Genomic DNA, 17,135 nt, shown 5'->3' on the forward strand with positions numbered 1-17,135 from the left:
AGGAGGAAGTTCACGTTGATTAGAATGGAAACATTTCAACCGCTACAACAGGAGGCAAGCAGAAAACACTGGTCTGATGGATGGAGAACATGATACCAGGTATCATGTGGACACAAAGATGAGGTCATCCATGTCTGCGTTTGTGTTTTTCTTAATTATGTGTATTGCATTCTTAACCTAATAAGAATGAACTCAGACTTATGATTGTACATGAAAATTATGAACAACAGTGACGAGAGTGGACATCCTTGTCGTGTTCCTGATCTCAAAGGGAAGGCTGTCAGCTTTTCCCCATTGAGGATGATATCGCTGTGGGTTTTTCATAGATAGATTTTATGAAGTTGAGGAATGTTGCCTCTATCCCTATACTTTGAATCATTTTAATCGGGAATGGATGCTGTATCTTGTCAAATGCTTTTCTGCATCAATTGAGAGGACCACGTGGTTCTTCTCTCTTCTCTTACTGATTTGTTCTATCACATTGATTGATTGCAAATGTTGAACCATGCTTGCATTCCAGGGATAAATCCTACCTCGTCATGGTGGATAATCTTTTTAATGTACTGTTGGATCCTGTTAGCTAGGATCTTGTTGAGAATCTTGGCATCCATATTCATCAGGGATATTGGTCTGAAATTCTCACACTTCTCCAAAGAAGACATACAAATGACTAACAGACACATGAAAAAATGTTCATCATCATTAGCCATCGGGGAGACTCAAATCAAAACCACATAGAGATACCACCTTACACCAGTTAGAATGGCCAAAATTAACAAGGCAGTAAACATCATGTGTTGGAGAGGATGTGGAGAAAGGGGAATGCTCTTACACTGTTGGTGGGAATGCAAGTTGGTGCAGCCACTTTGGAAAACCGCGTGGAGATTCCTTAAGAAATTAAAAATAGAGCTTCCCTATGATCCTGCAATTGCACTACTGGGTATTTACCCCCAAAGATACTGATGTAGTGAAAAGAAGGGCCATCTGTACCCCAATGTTCATAGCAGCAATGGCCACAGTCGCCAAACTGAGGAAAGAACCAAGATGCCCTTCAACAGACGAATAGATAAAGAAGATGTGGTCCATATATACAATGGAGTATTATGCCTCCATCAGAAAGGATGAATACCCAACTTTTGCATCAAAATGGATGGGACTGGAAGAGATTATGCTGAGTGAAATAAGTCAAGCAGACAGAGTCAATTATCATATGGTTTCACTGACTTGTGGAGCATAAGGAATAACAGAGGACATTGGAAGATGGAACGGAGAAGAGAGTTGAGGGAAATCAGAGGGGGAGAAAAACCATGACAGACTGTGGGCTCTGAGAAACAAACTGAGGGTTTTGGAGGGGAGGGGGATGGTGGGATGGATGAGCTTGGTGGTGGGTATTAAGGAGAGCATGTATTGCATAGAGCACTGGGTGTGGTGCATAAACAATGAATCTTGGAACACTGAAAAAAAATAAGATAAAATTATGAAAAATTTAAAAAACCATCCAGTATTTTTATATGAGCTTGATAATACAAAGCTAGTCATTAAAATAGCACAAACTCAGTAGCACAAATTTAGGACATCATTAATTCTGTTGCAAAGTAGTTCTAGGGCATTATGCAGATATCTTCTTTAGCACAGGGGTAAAGATGGCTCATGTTTATATTGCAATGCATGTATTTCTTAATCCATAGGAGAAACTATAGGACAATAATAGACTAGAAATATTTTTAGTAAAAATATCCATCATTGTATACTGTGGGGTTCACTAAATTACTAATAATAATGTCAATGACGGTTGCTGTAAATAACTGTAGGCTTACCTTTATCGCTTATCAATTTATTTGTCAATTTAAAATCAAGAGCTGACACCCAAGACCAACTGAAAACAATATTAATGAAGTGCTTGTAACACAAAACGTCCTGTCCTCCCTAACACTCGAGGTATTTCAGTAACCTTTTATGTGTAGCTTTACAGGAGAGCCAGATTTCTTAGACTGCTGGATTGGGATCCTCAACAAATCCTAAAATTTCACTGACTTTATTTATTAATACAAAACTTGAGGAACCCTTAATCACTTTGTAGGTTACTTGTACCCTTGCCGTGGGCTGAAATGAAATTAAATGGACTTTATTTCCTTCATTGCCCATCATGAACCAAAGGAGGTGTTTGGATTTTTTAGACCAGCTACGTTAGTGGCTGTCAGACTGTAATTTTAGAACCATGATCCTGAATTCTCTTCCCTCCTTCTGCAGTTCTTTCCATCCTTGCAAATTTGCTACTTTAGAGGATGACATCAGAAGGGATCTGGAGGGGAGAAAATGGATCTGCAAGAAGACACTTTGTGTTTGACATTTGGGTTTGTCTTCCTGGTTTTGAATTCCAGTGTTGGCAATTAAAGGTCTTTGGTTTAAGAGGGAAAGGGAGGAGGTACCTGTGGCAGGTGGCACCTGGTTATCACTAGCTCCTTACTGTGTAAAGGGTGCTTTGAGATCTGTGACAGGTCCTCACCACAGTGAAGGGGGGCAGGGAATTCGGGAGCAGGCATTCACCACCTGGGCACACGGACACTGATTAACTAACTGATTTCCTCCCCTCATCCCACACAGACTCAAGGAACCATTGTCAGTCTGGGCAAGGAAGATCTTGTTCTGCTGGCTGAAGTCTGGGAGATAGTGGGGTTGCAATCCAGAAGGGTTTCTGTGAAGAAAAATTGTACCCAATACATGCGGAACAGCTACCTTTAGAGTGGGAGTGGGGAATCATTTACTCATTGGACTGGCACCATTTGGAATGGGAGTTTGGTCGGGGTGGCCTCAGAATGAGGCAGATAGCCAAAACTGACTCGTGGCGGTACTTCTTCCAGGACTGTCCCCTCGTACCCCACACCCCGGTCCCGGTATCCAGTTGTCCATCCCTGTGTCGGAGTCCCTTTCCCTTCTTTGACCATCTTTGCACATGGAAATCTTTTACAATGACCCTGGGCTAGTTCTATTTGCAGAGTACACCTCTGGTCTCTAGGAACTGTGTACCTTCATCCCACCGTGGGTACAAGTGAAGTTTTCTCTGAAAGTACTGAGTGATTGTTGAAGGAGTCTAGGGGGTGATAACATGATGCAATTTGCTTGTAGGGAGAGCACTGGCAACAATGTGGCCAGAGAAGGGGGCCTGAGGCTGGAGACAGAGAGGCTAACTAATCACTCTTGCAGAGTCCTGGCCCAAGCTAATGAGGGTCTACTGACAATACTGAGGAGAAGAGGGATTCATAAAGATATTAATATTTTAGATATGCAAGCATTTAATGGCTAAGTGGCTGAGGAAAGTCGAGTCCCCTGCCAGGTGCCTTTGTGTTTTTTGGGGTGCATAATAAACTGAATTTCCCAACATTGAGATGGAACCTTAAGGAGATAGGAGAGAAGTCATGTTGCCATCGCGGTCGGATTTGGACACACATTCATGTTGATGTTTGTCAGCCATCCTTCTCCCGTAATTTGAGAGCGGTATGCAAGTAATTGAATTCTGTAAGGAACATTTTTGATCATTGTTTGTTCTGCCTGTTCTTTTTTTAAGGATTCACCTTCTACATTTGCTTTTGAGAGCTTGGGGTGTATACAACATGAAGGTGGCACACACATGCCATTGAAATTCTTGGGGCTGATTTGAACTTTGTTTTGAAATAAACAGATTGTCTGCCAGTCCTTACTGTTGTTTGTGTTGTAGTGGGTCCCGCATAATTCTGGCCCCTTCCAATTCCTGCCTCGCAGCCTGATAGGTATTTTAAGCAGTTGCTTATGGAAGATAAAATTTAGCAATGACCAGAATGGCATAAGGAGGGTTTGTGTTTGAGCGTAGGGTTGCTGGAGACCTGTCCTTCGAGTACCCCTTCTTTTGTACTTTTCGCGCCCACATTTTGGCTGAGAATAAGTCTGGGAAAGCTGCCTTTTGGCCTCTGAGTGCATTGCCAGCTCTGGCGATTGCAGACTGACTGGTGTTGTACTAAACACCACTGAAATAAAATAAATGAGTCTATTAAAGCTTGGAACTCCTGAGAACTACAAATGTAAAAGTCGTCAACAGATGCCATTTGCTGAAACCGAGGCTCCTCTAGCAGATGGGTGAAAGTTAAACATAAATTGCACTATTTCTTATTCTGTTGGTTCATTTGTTTTTAATATAGTATGAAAAAAAAACCTGCTATTCAGTTACTTCTGGCATATGTTTCATGGCTGTTTGGGGTATTCTGAGAAGATCTTTGAAATGATAGTCATGCTATGTTTTATTTTATGAATTCATTGAATGTGTAGAAAAAAATCCTTGTCAGAGTTTTAAAAACTTTCTTTGGTCATATTTTCTATATGGAAAATCAGAGAGAAATAATCACAAATGTTCACGATGGGGTGTAATGTCTTTCTTTTAAATCTTTTATGTTGGGCTATAGTAGAATAATAATATACAGTTCTCATTCATTTAGTACTTGAATTTTCTTTACAGTATCTTAGCTGTCTAATCGTTTGAATAACACACACACAGAAGAAGAGTGTTTTTAGTCCTCATTCAATTTAATGACTTCTATACCATTTAATATGATCGCTATTAATTAATATTAACTTGCAAGAACCGTAATGGCATTATTAATCATTCTAGAATATTTAGCTATTTCTCAGCATAGAACTCAGTGTTTATTTTTTGACTTAGTTGAGTTGTTTATGACTCTCAAGAAATCTGCAGCTTTCTTGCCTTTTTCCTGATTCCTAAAGCTATTTATCTAATAGTATTTCTCAGAACCAATAACCGAAGCAGAACCAAAGAAACTTCAGCATAGATGGAAGAATGGGGAAGCAGTTAAAAAAAATATTTAAATGGTCACAAAACTTTGTCTCACATTTGTGAGGTCGGATAATAGGCAGTTACACTGTTTTTTAACTTTGAAACTTATTGTGATTTTCTTTACAGGCTCAGGTTCCTGTCGCTTTAGTTATTCCGACCCTGGCATCATCGTGTCGTACGCCAAGAATAATACCGCAGACTGGATTCAGCTTGAGAGAATTAGGTTTGTTATCATTTCAGGTAGTTTCATGAATCCTGACCTAAGTGGATTTCTACTTCCCCGTTTGCCTTCATTCTACCACTGATTTTATTCTTCATGATCAAAAGGATCGTGGTTGTTAATTATGCTGAATTATGCTGAATTGCTTGCACACATTACTCTCTGCCCACTTTGAAGAAGTATTGTTAAAAGTGTCATTTTCCATTCAGAACCTCCCACGATTAGTAGTAGCTATAACAAACCATTTTTGGTAAAAGCACACTTGGGAGAATGACTTTTGGGATGGAATCCTCCACAAAATAACATCACTCCAGTCTCCAGGTGACCTGGCTATGGGCTGGCTCAGAGGCCTAGGAATATACAAGAATACCACATAAATTCCTTCCAGCCTGGGATGGTAATGAGTTCATAACCCTGGGGCTTTTGCATCTCATCTTTAGTTCTGTCATTTCCCTTCCAACCTCCCAAAGGCAGGTTCTAAAATTCTATTATCATAATTGTGATGCAACTTGTAGTCATTTTGTTACATTTTCTTTATTTAAAAAAAAAAAATCCCTCAGTAAAGGAATGAAGTAGAATGCTTAAAGAAGAAGCTCACTCAAGTTGAAAAAATGTGGCTAAATTGGCAAAAAAAAATGACATTTACTCCTTCTACAGAGTTTAAATCATAAAACAATTCCAAATGGATACTTAATTTCAGGCCTGGTAAGATACTTAAAGGAAGAAAACTGCCTTGGACTTTTATAAAGTAGTTAAATCTGATTGGTTTGGTTCTTAAATTTGTATGACTCAAGAAGAACCTTTTCCAACAGTTTTGTACGGTTTTCTTTCTTCACATGCTAATTTCCTTACTGTATTTCCCTATTGAAAGAATTGTGATTTATTTAGGGAAGAAGAGTCAATATTAGGTTCTTAGTCTTTAAAGCTAAACAAATCTGCCCAAAGGTTCCAGACATATTTCAGATTTTTAAAACTGTCACATGTCCAAAATCTACTCCAACCAGAAATTGAGTAAAGTGACTCTACCTCATGGATTTTAATAAACTGTCTCTCTCCGAGGCAGGATGCCATATAATCCATAAGGACCGGGTACAAGCTGAGCTCTTACCTGCTCTGTCAATTTTATAGTAGCGTTTTGCTATTCTTCCTAATTTCTAGTAGTTATTATGAAAAAGCATTCATATTAAATACTTGTTTTTATAAATGGCTGTAAACAAGGCAACATATTGAAAATTTTACCCATACCTTCTTTTTTCTCTATCCAATAGCTATGTATCATAGTTTAGGTAAATTATAGTAGACATTTCTTATGGAAAACAGCTACATATTTTTGATATGACAAATAGTCAACATACACATTAAATTACAACGTATTAAGATCACATTCAGCTGACTCCATTGGGTTTTTCACTAAATGAGACTTTCAATTTTAAACCATCCTCTAAACTCTCATGCTCATTAATGCAAAATTTTCCTTACCAGTAGTGATCAGAGTGAACATATTTTCAGTCACTTCCTAAAACTAAAATACATTATTTTCATTGGTTTAAATTCTTTTTTGAACCTAAAAACATAGTCATTGTGAAATATTTTAAAAGAAAAGGAAATTGATTACCCCCAAAGGTAAGGTACACCATCTATAACCTACACTGACAATTCTTTGGATATATATGTGCTTCATCGGTGAGTGAAAAATATGTCTTTTCTGTGGTCCTTTCAAAACTGATTTATAGTAAGCCCAGGGTACTACTAGTTTGCATTTTAGTACCACTTTTAATCTTGGCTATGCAATCATTTTTAGTATAGCAGGTTTCTACTTTGGTAGAATAAAATATTTAATAAAAATACTCTATCATATAGCAGAACGGCCTAGATTCTAACAGACATACTATAAAAATCATGTTAAATTATATCAAGCTTTAAAAGATTGATCTGCTGCATCAAGTTGTAAAGAATTATATAGCATGTTTAATTTTCATAGCAAATCTCACACTGATATAGACAAAACAAAAATGTACCTGGTTATTAGAAATAAAATAACTATTATTAAACACCGATTATAAAACAGCATACAGTGGTCTCTCATAGATACAAAATTTCAAGGAAAGAATCAAGATTAAGAAGATAATTTTATAGTTTTTGTATGTTTTTTTTCTTTTTAGCATCAAATAAAATCAACTGACCAGAGAGGGAGACAAACCATAAGAGACTCTTCATCTCAGGAAACAAACAGGGTTGCTGGAGTGGAGGGGGTGGGAGAGATGGGGTGGCTGGGTGATGGACATTGGGGAGGTTATGTGCTATGGTGAGTGCTGTGAATTGTATAAGACTGATGAATCATAGACCTGTACCCCTGAAACAAATAATACATTATATGCTAATTTAAAAAATAAAGGATGGGATCAGGAGGGAGGGAGACAAACCATAAGAGACTCGTAATCTCACAAAACAAACTGAGGGTTGCCGGCGGGGTGGGGTATGGAGAGGGTGGTTGAGTTACGGACATTGGGGAGGGTATGTGCCATGGTAAGTGCTGTGACATGTGTAAGTCTGACGATTCACAGACCTGTACCCCTGGGGCAAATAATACATTATCTGTTAATAAAAATAATTTTTAAAAAAAAGAACAAGTAGACAAAACAATAACCAAAAATGTTTAAAAAAATTGAAGTCAGTTGAGTCAGTTAACATTTGTAGACACTCCACTCAACCACAGCAGAAATACAAATTCTTTTCAGGGCAGTTGGAGTATTCACTGAGATAAAGTATAACATTAAGAGTTTGGAAGAATTGTAATCACCAAAGTATATCTTTGACCATAATGAGATTAAAGTAGAAATCAGTAAATGTGATACATGGGAAAAATGAAATAAAATAAAATCAACTGTGAGATTATTTGATTTTTTTGTGATTGAGTGTCTACCACATGTGAAACACTGTGCTGGAGACACTTTGATTTTTTTGCAGGTGCCATGAAGTGTGTGACATTTTCTCTTCCGTTTTTCCTTTACTGGCTTACTTGAATATACTCGGTGTCTGCTTTGTGTTAAAAGAAGATCTCTTGAAGATGTTTAATGTTTAAACTGTCATCACTTAGTAGGACCATCTTAATCATCAGCATATACCAAAAGATTTAAGGGCTATGGGAGTATGAATATTTAATTTGAAATACCTACCATGTTAGGCTAATGAAACTATGATCTTAATTAAAAAAAAATTGATCTACAAGAAAGAAAAAATGGATACTGTTGACCTTTATTGTTCATTTGTTATGTGGCTCTTCATTATATGACACCAATTCCCATCTCACCATATGTTCCAGAGCCCCTTCCAATGTCAGCACCATCATCCATATCCTCTACCTTCCTGAAGATGCCAAAGGGGAGAACATCCAGTTCCAGTGGAAGCAGGAAAGTCTCCATGTAGGCGAAGTGTATGAAGCCTGCTGGGCCTTAGATAACATCCTGATCATCAACTCAGCTCACAGACAAATCATTTTAGAAGACAGTCTTGATCCAGTAGACACGGGCAACTGGCTTTTTTTTCCAGGAGCTACCATTAAGGTTTGAGCCTTTTTTTGTTTCTTCTCCCTCCCTTTAAAACCTAAAGCTTAATCAATGAGATCAGACAAAGGTAACTATTCTTACCAAATCTACTAATAAAGGAATAGGTAATATTCTTATTTATGTTACCTTCTCTTTTAAGGATGGGGAGTCATTGGTCCAAAAAACATTCACTTATTCACCCATTTAGTAAGTATCTTTGAGGACCCATTGTACCGTGTCCTGGGCTGAACCTAGGGAACGTAACCACAGAAAGGCAGATGTGTTTCTTCCCTTCACGTGGTTGTCAACTTCATGGGGGGTAGTTAGACATGTCAACATGCAAATACAAAACAGCACAGTTTCTGTGATTTGCTGGGTAAGTTTAGAGCTCTGGAAGTACAATATTCAATACCAGATCCAGTATCAAGGGATTAGGAAGGTGCTCCAGATGGAGAATCTAGGCAGAGACCAAAAGGTAATTTGAAGTTGGCCAGATTGGAAGAGTAGTGTTTCTAGAATCAGAAATCATATACATAAGGCCCGGATGGCAAGAGCACAAGCCAGTTCTTAGACAACATTCAGTGTTCACTTTTGTCTGACAGATTTTGAGTTGAGACTTGTGATAGTTGAGTCTGGAAATATGGCCAGTGACAAACTTTGAAGATCTTGCAAGCTGCTATAGAGTTTGAGTTTTATCTTAAAGGGAGTTGCTGAATTGCTCCAAGTATGTCTGACCATCAGATTTGACTTTTTAAATATATGTTTAATGACAGAAGATGGGATGGAAGGGAGAAAGTACAGGTAGAGGAACCACCTAGGAGGCTGGTAACAGAAATCCAGTGGGAGACCCTGTTTGCCAGACTTAGGGGAGAATGTAGATGGACTTCAGAGATTTTTAGGAGAGGGAATAGAGAAGATTCAGGACTTCCTGACATGATGAGGGGGTAGCAAGTGGTGAGCACAAGGTTTGGGCAGCTGGGTGGATGGCAGTGCCATTCATGGAAACAAGAAACACAGAAGGAGAAGCAGGTTCACAGAAGTTGATGAATTCACTCTGGACATGTTGATCTTTTCTTTAATGGAGATACACTTGATGGATAATAGTATTTTAGCTTCAGGTGTGACATGTAATGATTTAATACTTACTTATATTGTGAAATGATCATCCCAATAAGTTTTGTTAATATCCATCACCTCCCTTGTTTACAAAATTTTCTTCTTGTGATGAGAACTTCGGGATCTGTTAGCAACTTTCAAAGATGCAATATGGTATTATTAACTGTGGTCCACCAGACCTTGTGGCTATGTTGATCTTGATAATCCTGGGGACAGTCAAAAAGAAGTATTTGGTGGGAGGTTAGATAAAAAAATCAGGGACTCAGAGGAAATTTGGCAATTGAATGAATGAATGAACATTGAAGTCATGGGCTTGAATGAACATTGAAGTCATGGGCTTGCCTCCCCAGAGAGTGTAGAAGAAGAAACTGTGCCTAGGCAATATAAAGAATGTTATTAGACCCTCAGCTGGACCTTCTCGAGTTTCCAATATATGAAATTAAAGTGCAAATACAGCTTGGAGAACTTTTTAAAATGCAACTCAGTGCTACAATCTGCTGCTCGAAGGAGGTGAGCTTACAGGAGTAGCAGCAAGTAGAACATAAACATTTATGCTCACCTTTTTTTTTTTTTTAGATTTTTAGAAAAATTTATTTAGTTGACAGACAGAGATTACAAGTAGGCAGAGAGGCAGGCAGAGAGAGAGAGGAGGAAGCAGGATCCCCACCGAACAGAGGGCCCGATGCGGGGTTCGATCCCAGGACCCTGAGATCATGACCTGACCCAAAGGTAGATGCTTTAACCCACTGAACCACCCAGGCGCCCCTGCTCACCTCCTTTTAATAATGCTTTCAAATTCTAGAAAAATGATTCCAAATTATTTAGAACCCATCAACACAGGAAATCCCCTGACACAATAACTTCTTGTTTAACAAATCAAGTGCCAGACAATTTACTTGAAGTCAATGAAATCACACTAATTGACTAATATTAGGAACAGGCATCATCCTTACTAGGTGTGAGAAAACACCCAGTAAACCTTATGAAAATTTGTCCATATTCCTAGTGATCCCTTGAAAGAGAGTCCATGGATTCCTTTCATATGGGTGTAGGAAAGAACTTTTGTAAGGATATCCCACATCCTATCCCACTACCGCTTGATTAAGAAGGATTTCTGTTGATGTTGTCAACATTGGCAAGAAAACACAAAAACCCAGGAAACACAAGGGGACCTCAGGGCCTGGGAGTCACATCCTTTTCCCATGATGCTCATTTATCATTTGGACTCAGTACCCTCTACTCTATAAATGCAATTTTTATGCCTTATTTTACAAGCTGTTACACTAATCTAATTAGCCATTCAGTTTCTTAATGGATTGTACTTTAGTACTATCCCTGATAAAAATGCATGAAATGTGGTTTTACTTTAGCAGTGATATTCAATTAAATTACAACTTTGTGTGGGTTGATAGTTTTGCTTTGTGGTCCATGATCTTACTCCCAAACTTACCAATCATACGTTTGAGACTTGCCTGGTGACCTGTGGACAAAACCATTGTAGTAATGATATCTGTCATGCTCTTTGACTGGCTATCAGGTAGAAGTTTTTCTCTGATGTTTCTTTTTGAAAATTCTTTTTAAAACTTAGAATAACATAATCTAAGAATTATCATTTCACCTCCTTTGCATGACCACCCTCTTGCTTTCTGGTTCAAATATCTGAGCATGAAAAAGTTGCTTTTGCCAAGTGATTTGGAATTCTAGCAATAAAAATTGTTTATTTAAACTGTATGCAACCCCTTTATTAAATATTTCTCCTTCACTTGATGGCGTCTGAAACAAAAACTAAATATAACCAATCAATTAAAAAGCATAAGTGCATCTCCATGTTCCTATTGGTCACAGGGCGGGTTTTAAACATTGTTTTATTTGGGGCTTTTAGTTTTTAGGGTTATTGTCTGTTTGCTTGTTCTACCTACATATTACCTTTTCTATATTCGTAAAAGTCTCCAAGATGTTTACATCCTAACTAAATCAAAGAGTGAGCCTAACAGCAATTGAGAAAGTATGCTGAATTACAAAACAGAGCTTAGTTGCAGAAAAAAATGTCCAAGCACAGACAGAATATTCTTAGTCTAAGTAATAAGGGCTACTTTTTACTGAGGGCTCACTGTTCCAGGAGCACGCCTGCGTACACACACACACAGACCCACACAGACACAGGATTTCATATATATCATCTCATATAATTTCATCTTTTTTTAAAATTCTGTCTTTATAAGCCTATAAAGCAAGTGCTATATTAGCCCCATTTTACAGATGTGGAAAGCAGACATAGAGGTGTCGAGTAACTTGTCCAAAATATCCCTCTCACTCATGGGAGAGCCAGAGACTCACATAGAGGAATCTGACTTTATCTTGATTTCGTTCACCATATGGCTTTACTCTTAGAGGTCGTCAATAGAAACCGGTATGATTCTGTTTGTCCTATGTTTCTTCCCAACATCCATTTGTTAAACTATCTGCCCATTTTCTTCCCATCACTCTCTGACTTAGGTTAAAAGATTCTTGTTTTTTCTCTTTCTCGATCTGGCTCCAGCTTTTTTCCATTTGCACTACATGTTCCTCCCTCCAGATGACTGATTTTTATACATTAGGATTTAGTTAAGTCGGGCCCAAGGACTAGTCTCTTTCTTCTCCTACACACTCTTCCAGCTGATTTTATTTTCATGGTTCTGGTTCCTGGACCATCACAGATATTGACTCCTGACCTCAAGGGGATGGGAGTATTAACATGTTTTCCCTGTGGAAGGAGGAGGCATTTGCAGTAGCCTGTGCAGGAGGAGATACAGTATAATAACGATGAGATGCTAAAGAAAGAGAAATCACCAGTCTCATGGCTGCAGACTGCCCAGGACGAGGGTGTTAAGAGGCAAGGACCAGATACAGAGATGCCACTGACAAAAACTTCAACACTATTCCTTTACAGGAATCACATCATGCTCCCTCCATACTCAAGACCTCTCATGGCTTCCTGTGGGGGCCTACATGATGCTCCCTGGCATGTAATCCGAGGCTCCGGAGTCTAGGCCCCACTTAACTTTCATCCTCATCTCCTGCTCCAATCTGCTCCAACCTCATACACACAACACAGAATTTCACACTCCTACACTTTAGAAAGGCTTTTCCACCTTCTTTTTTCTCTGCCTAGTAATTCCCCAGCCTCCTTAAGGACCCAGTTCCAAAGTCACTGTCTGTGTGAACTTGGTGCGTTGTTCATGTCTCCCTCCTCTCTGTGTTGGTGTGACTATGGGGTTGAACAAGCAGGAATTGGGGTTGGAGACTGGCTGTGGAAAACAGATCTCTTTGTTTCCCCCCAGTGACCACTCAGGCTCAGTCTGAGAGCTTCTTTATCTCTGTCCTCTTTGCAGGTTCCTAGACCGCCGGGAGACCAAATAAGTCATCTGATCATTTTAGTCTCTCAGACAGTCTCAGTTCAATAACAGATATGATCAGTTCACCGTAATCACCTAAGCTCCGAGCTTCATCCATAGCTTCTCCCCTCCTCCGGCTTAGGTCTGCTGCGTGGCGCAGCGGTGGTCAGCTCCTTCTCCTTCCTCACCACCCCATACATGTCAGCCCCTGAGCCCTCCAGGACTGCATGTGGGGGAAGCAGAAGAAGCAGGAGGCAGGTATTGTTAGAAGCTGGAATTACGGATGCCTTGGCCTGGCAAGCCATCACAGCGTGGCTCTCTCTTCAGTCTACCTTTGGGGTCTTTGGAGATCTCCCTGCTCCTCACTAATGCTTGGGATCTCTCACCTGCTGTTCTTTGATGCATCTCTCATGGCTGCTTCCTCTTCCAGCCATGGGGCCTCAGGTTAGTGATTACAACCTATTTCCACTGAGGGCTTCTTGCCCCTCCCAGGAGCCATTTGGGGTAGGATCATAGACACAGTAGGCTGTTTCTTGTGTCCATGGACCCAAGCATACTCTCTAGTAAACATTCACCTTGCATCCATGATTGGGGGGAAAGTAGTTACTTCTAAGCACAGCCCTCTTCTTATGTAGCCGTCCTCCAGGCGGGTCCAGGCACAAGTCCAAGATCATTCAGCATACCATCCAAGTGCTGTCCTTGAACACCAGTGCTCCAGGCTTGAGGAGAGATGAAGGACCTTCCTCCCCTGCTGCGGTCATGGGTGGGACACATAGTTCACCACCAGCCCTCTCTAAAGAAATCATTTCTCTGCTGCTCAGCTTCCTACTCACACCAACTTTGAGTTTGTATCCCGGCAGTGTGAGTGAGTAACTAAGCCCTTTTTTACCTCTTTCACTGGGTCCTTGTAGTTGGTCTGTCCCACCCTCACCTTAGAATGTGGAGTAGTTCGTGTATTCTCTTACAGGGACATATACCTCTATGAGAGCACTTACAACCTTGCTTTCCATTTACATGTCCCTCTCCCTGGTGAGAAGTTCATCTTTTTAAGCTTGGGCACTATGTCAACTCTTTGAATCTCCAGTGTTTGGATGTGATGGGTTTTTGTTAGGTGTTAACAGAATGAATGAAAAAGTGGAAAAAATAACCAGAGGATCTAGTTTATGATGGAGGAAGATGAATTTCATATTCAATGATGACTTGAAGAGAGCTGAAAATACTGTGAATGAAACTGAAGACAGTAAAACTCTGAAGAAAATGGGTTTAACTACATCAGTTCAAATCTTGGCTTTACCATTTATTAGCCACGTGGCTTGGGACAACTTATTAAATCTGTTAGTTCCTCAGTATCTTCATCTGTAACGGGGATAATAACAGTATCCACCCAAGCTGTGATAATTAAATAAGAAAATACATATAAAACCCTTACAACAGTCCCTAGCACCTAGAAAGAGTTTAATAAATATGTGTTCTCTTTATTGAAACTTTGAGAATAGTCTCCAAAAGAAGTGAACATAGAGGAAAATGTGTGGAAGGTGAAGGATTGAGCTAACAACTCAGATTATGAGGTGGGGGGAAATGGGATAGAAAAAATACAGACCTCACAAATTATGTCATTCTTTTTTTTTTTTTTTTTTGAAAAGATTTATTTATTTATTTGACAGAGATCACAAGTAGGCAGAGAGGCAGGCACAGAGAGAGGGGGAAGCAGGCTCCCTGCTGAGCAGAGAGCCCGATATGGGGCTTGATCCCAGGACCCTGGGATCATGACCCGAGCCGAAGGCAGAGGCTTTAACCCACTGAGCCACCCAGGCGCCCCAAATTATGTCATTCTTATACGTCATTGAAGTAATGTCAGAATCAAATGCATTAAAATGATTAGGTCGGACGCAAGTGTTGCCCGTACATGTAACCTTTGGCAATCAAAATAAGAAGTGGTTTCCACTTAAATTAAGTTTCAATGCCACTCATGTAATCAGAATTGTAATAGTTTCTATTATTAACAACAAATGATTTTCTTAAATGCTACTGTTCATAAAACAAGGGAATAGAAAGGAGTGAGTATGTAAACTGCCTAGCTGATGACCTTGAAAATAGTGTTTGAGGGTGTCAGGTCAGATAGGAAAGATGAAAATGATTCACGTTCCCAGTGCATATTTCTCCTTGTCTTCTTTAGATTTTTTTGCTTCAGTTTCTTTGGGAATATTCAATTCATTTCATCTGAGCCTGTTCTTGTTTATCTCAAGTAGGGCAGAATGATATAAGACCAAATAGAGTAATTAACTTAAGGAGTTTATGTGATCTGGAGAATTGCAGTTATAGGTCACCAGTTTAAATCTGCCCTGGGTTGGTAGAAGGCCATTACCATCTGTTGGCTCTTGGGTAATTAACATAAAATAGATGTATAATAGTATTGGCTTTTAATATCGAATCTGGCCTTACATTTGTTGTGCTTTTTGATTTGGGGTTGGTAAGCTTCAAGAGGTTATGGGATTCATCTGTTCTTCCTGTGTTTCTCCTCTGTTCTCTTTACAAGTGCATGGCCTTGCCTGACTCGTCTTCCAGTGTTTTTCCAGAAAACTTGTCCATGTGGAAAAAAGGCACACCACATTCTTATGCTTCTAATTACCATCATGATGGTAATTTATTTCCCACAAATCCCTAAGCAGCCCTTTGTTCGTGACCAAGTAGGTGGGGTTCTAAATGCCAATAAATACAGTGCTGCAAGTTGAAAAGCCTCCCAGAGCACCACCCTCATTAGCAAGACCCCAGAGGAAGCAGATTATGGCCTCACAAGGCAAGCGACTGAAGCCTACTCAGTATTGAATCACCTGCCTTAATTACTGGTTAAGATGATTCTGGCTTCGTTTCCAGAATACCGCATCCCCTTTTAACTTTTGTATATGATTTCTAGAAGAATCAAGAATTATTTGTGTCCATTGTTCCTATTCAAAAGACATGGAGTGTCCTCTGCCGGTTCATCTGCAGTTGCTAGAAGAGCTCAGGGTGCCCACAGCGGCCATCCCCCAGCCTGTGGGCACACGTCTCCTGGTCAGGTAGCTGCGGGTCTTTGTGTCACATTCGAAAGTGGGAGGCACATTTGTCCTGCCTAAAGTGGGGCAACAGTTCATCTTAGGGCAACTTCTGGTGCTCCAACTCTGTGACAGTGGTCTTGGTTTTGCCATCAAGGTTTATGGGAAATGAATCAACTTTCTAGCTCTTTCCAGTTAAGACTTAGAGTATCGAGGGGCACCTGTGTGGCTCAGTCATTAAGCAGCTGCCTTCAGCTCAGGTCATGATCCCAGGGTCCTGGGATCGAATCCTGCATCAGGCTCCCTGCTCAGCGGAAAGCCTACTTCTCCCTTTGCCACTCCCCCTGCTTGTATTCCCTCTCTTGCTGTGTCTTTCTCTGTCAAATAAATAAATAAAATCTTTAAAAAAAAAAAAAAAGACTTGGAGTATCGAGGATCAGCATTTCACCTTGGGTAAGAGTTTCATATCCAGGAATGATACTTGCACTAGTGTGGGTGCTAAGCAATAATAAAAATAGTGACCCTATGGTGATAAACAGTAGTGACAATGACAATAAGAAGAGTAGTCGTGATGGCATCTCATGAAGGCTTCATATGCGCCAGCACCAGGAGGAAGGCTGTATCATCCAAGTTTTGTTTCTCTAGTCAGTACACACTGGGTGTCCGTAACTGGAGGCTTAGCACTCCATTTTCCTTAGTCACTCTTGAAACATCTGGACAATTCCATCAAAGCTATTTCTTTCCACCTCCTCAAATATACAGCTTGCAGTCTGACAACATCCTTCATTTCAAGGTCAAAGACAAACACTAAATGTAAGTTCGTGGAGGGCCAGCCTGGAGCTCCTTCAGCTAGCCGCCTGCTGTCCGTAACTCACTGTCAAAGAGAAAAGCCACAAAGATCAGTGAGGCACTCACAGGAGAACCCAGAGGTGGATGATGAGGAAAGAGCTGTGAGCAAGTGTTTGGGTTTTGTTATTGTTTTTTCTGTTTTCCTCACCTTTTCATAGTACCCACGAAACAGAGTTT

At 39.9% G+C, this 17,135-nt stretch overlaps 1 protein-coding gene across 2 annotated transcripts in view; it reads left to right on the forward strand.

The window, feature by feature from the left end:
* Window positions 1–17,135, forward strand: part of LOC111155225 (reelin) — a 505,959-nt gene that overhangs the window by 284,371 nt on the left and 204,453 nt on the right. For both annotated transcript variants that reach the window (XM_022515343.1, XM_022515345.1), the window contains exons 9-10: window positions 4,949–5,045; window positions 8,365–8,605. In XM_022515343.1, coding sequence (XP_022371051.1) covers window positions 4,949–5,045; window positions 8,365–8,605 — 338 coding nt within the window. The remainder of the gene's footprint in view (window positions 1–4,948; window positions 5,046–8,364; window positions 8,606–17,135) is intronic.

The sequence above is a fragment of the Enhydra lutris genome, unplaced genomic scaffold (genome assembly GCF_002288905.1).
Source record: "Enhydra lutris kenyoni isolate GAN:26980312 unplaced genomic scaffold, ASM228890v2 scaffoldscaffold40, whole genome shotgun sequence".
Lineage (NCBI taxonomy): Eukaryota > Metazoa > Chordata > Mammalia > Carnivora > Mustelidae > Enhydra > Enhydra lutris.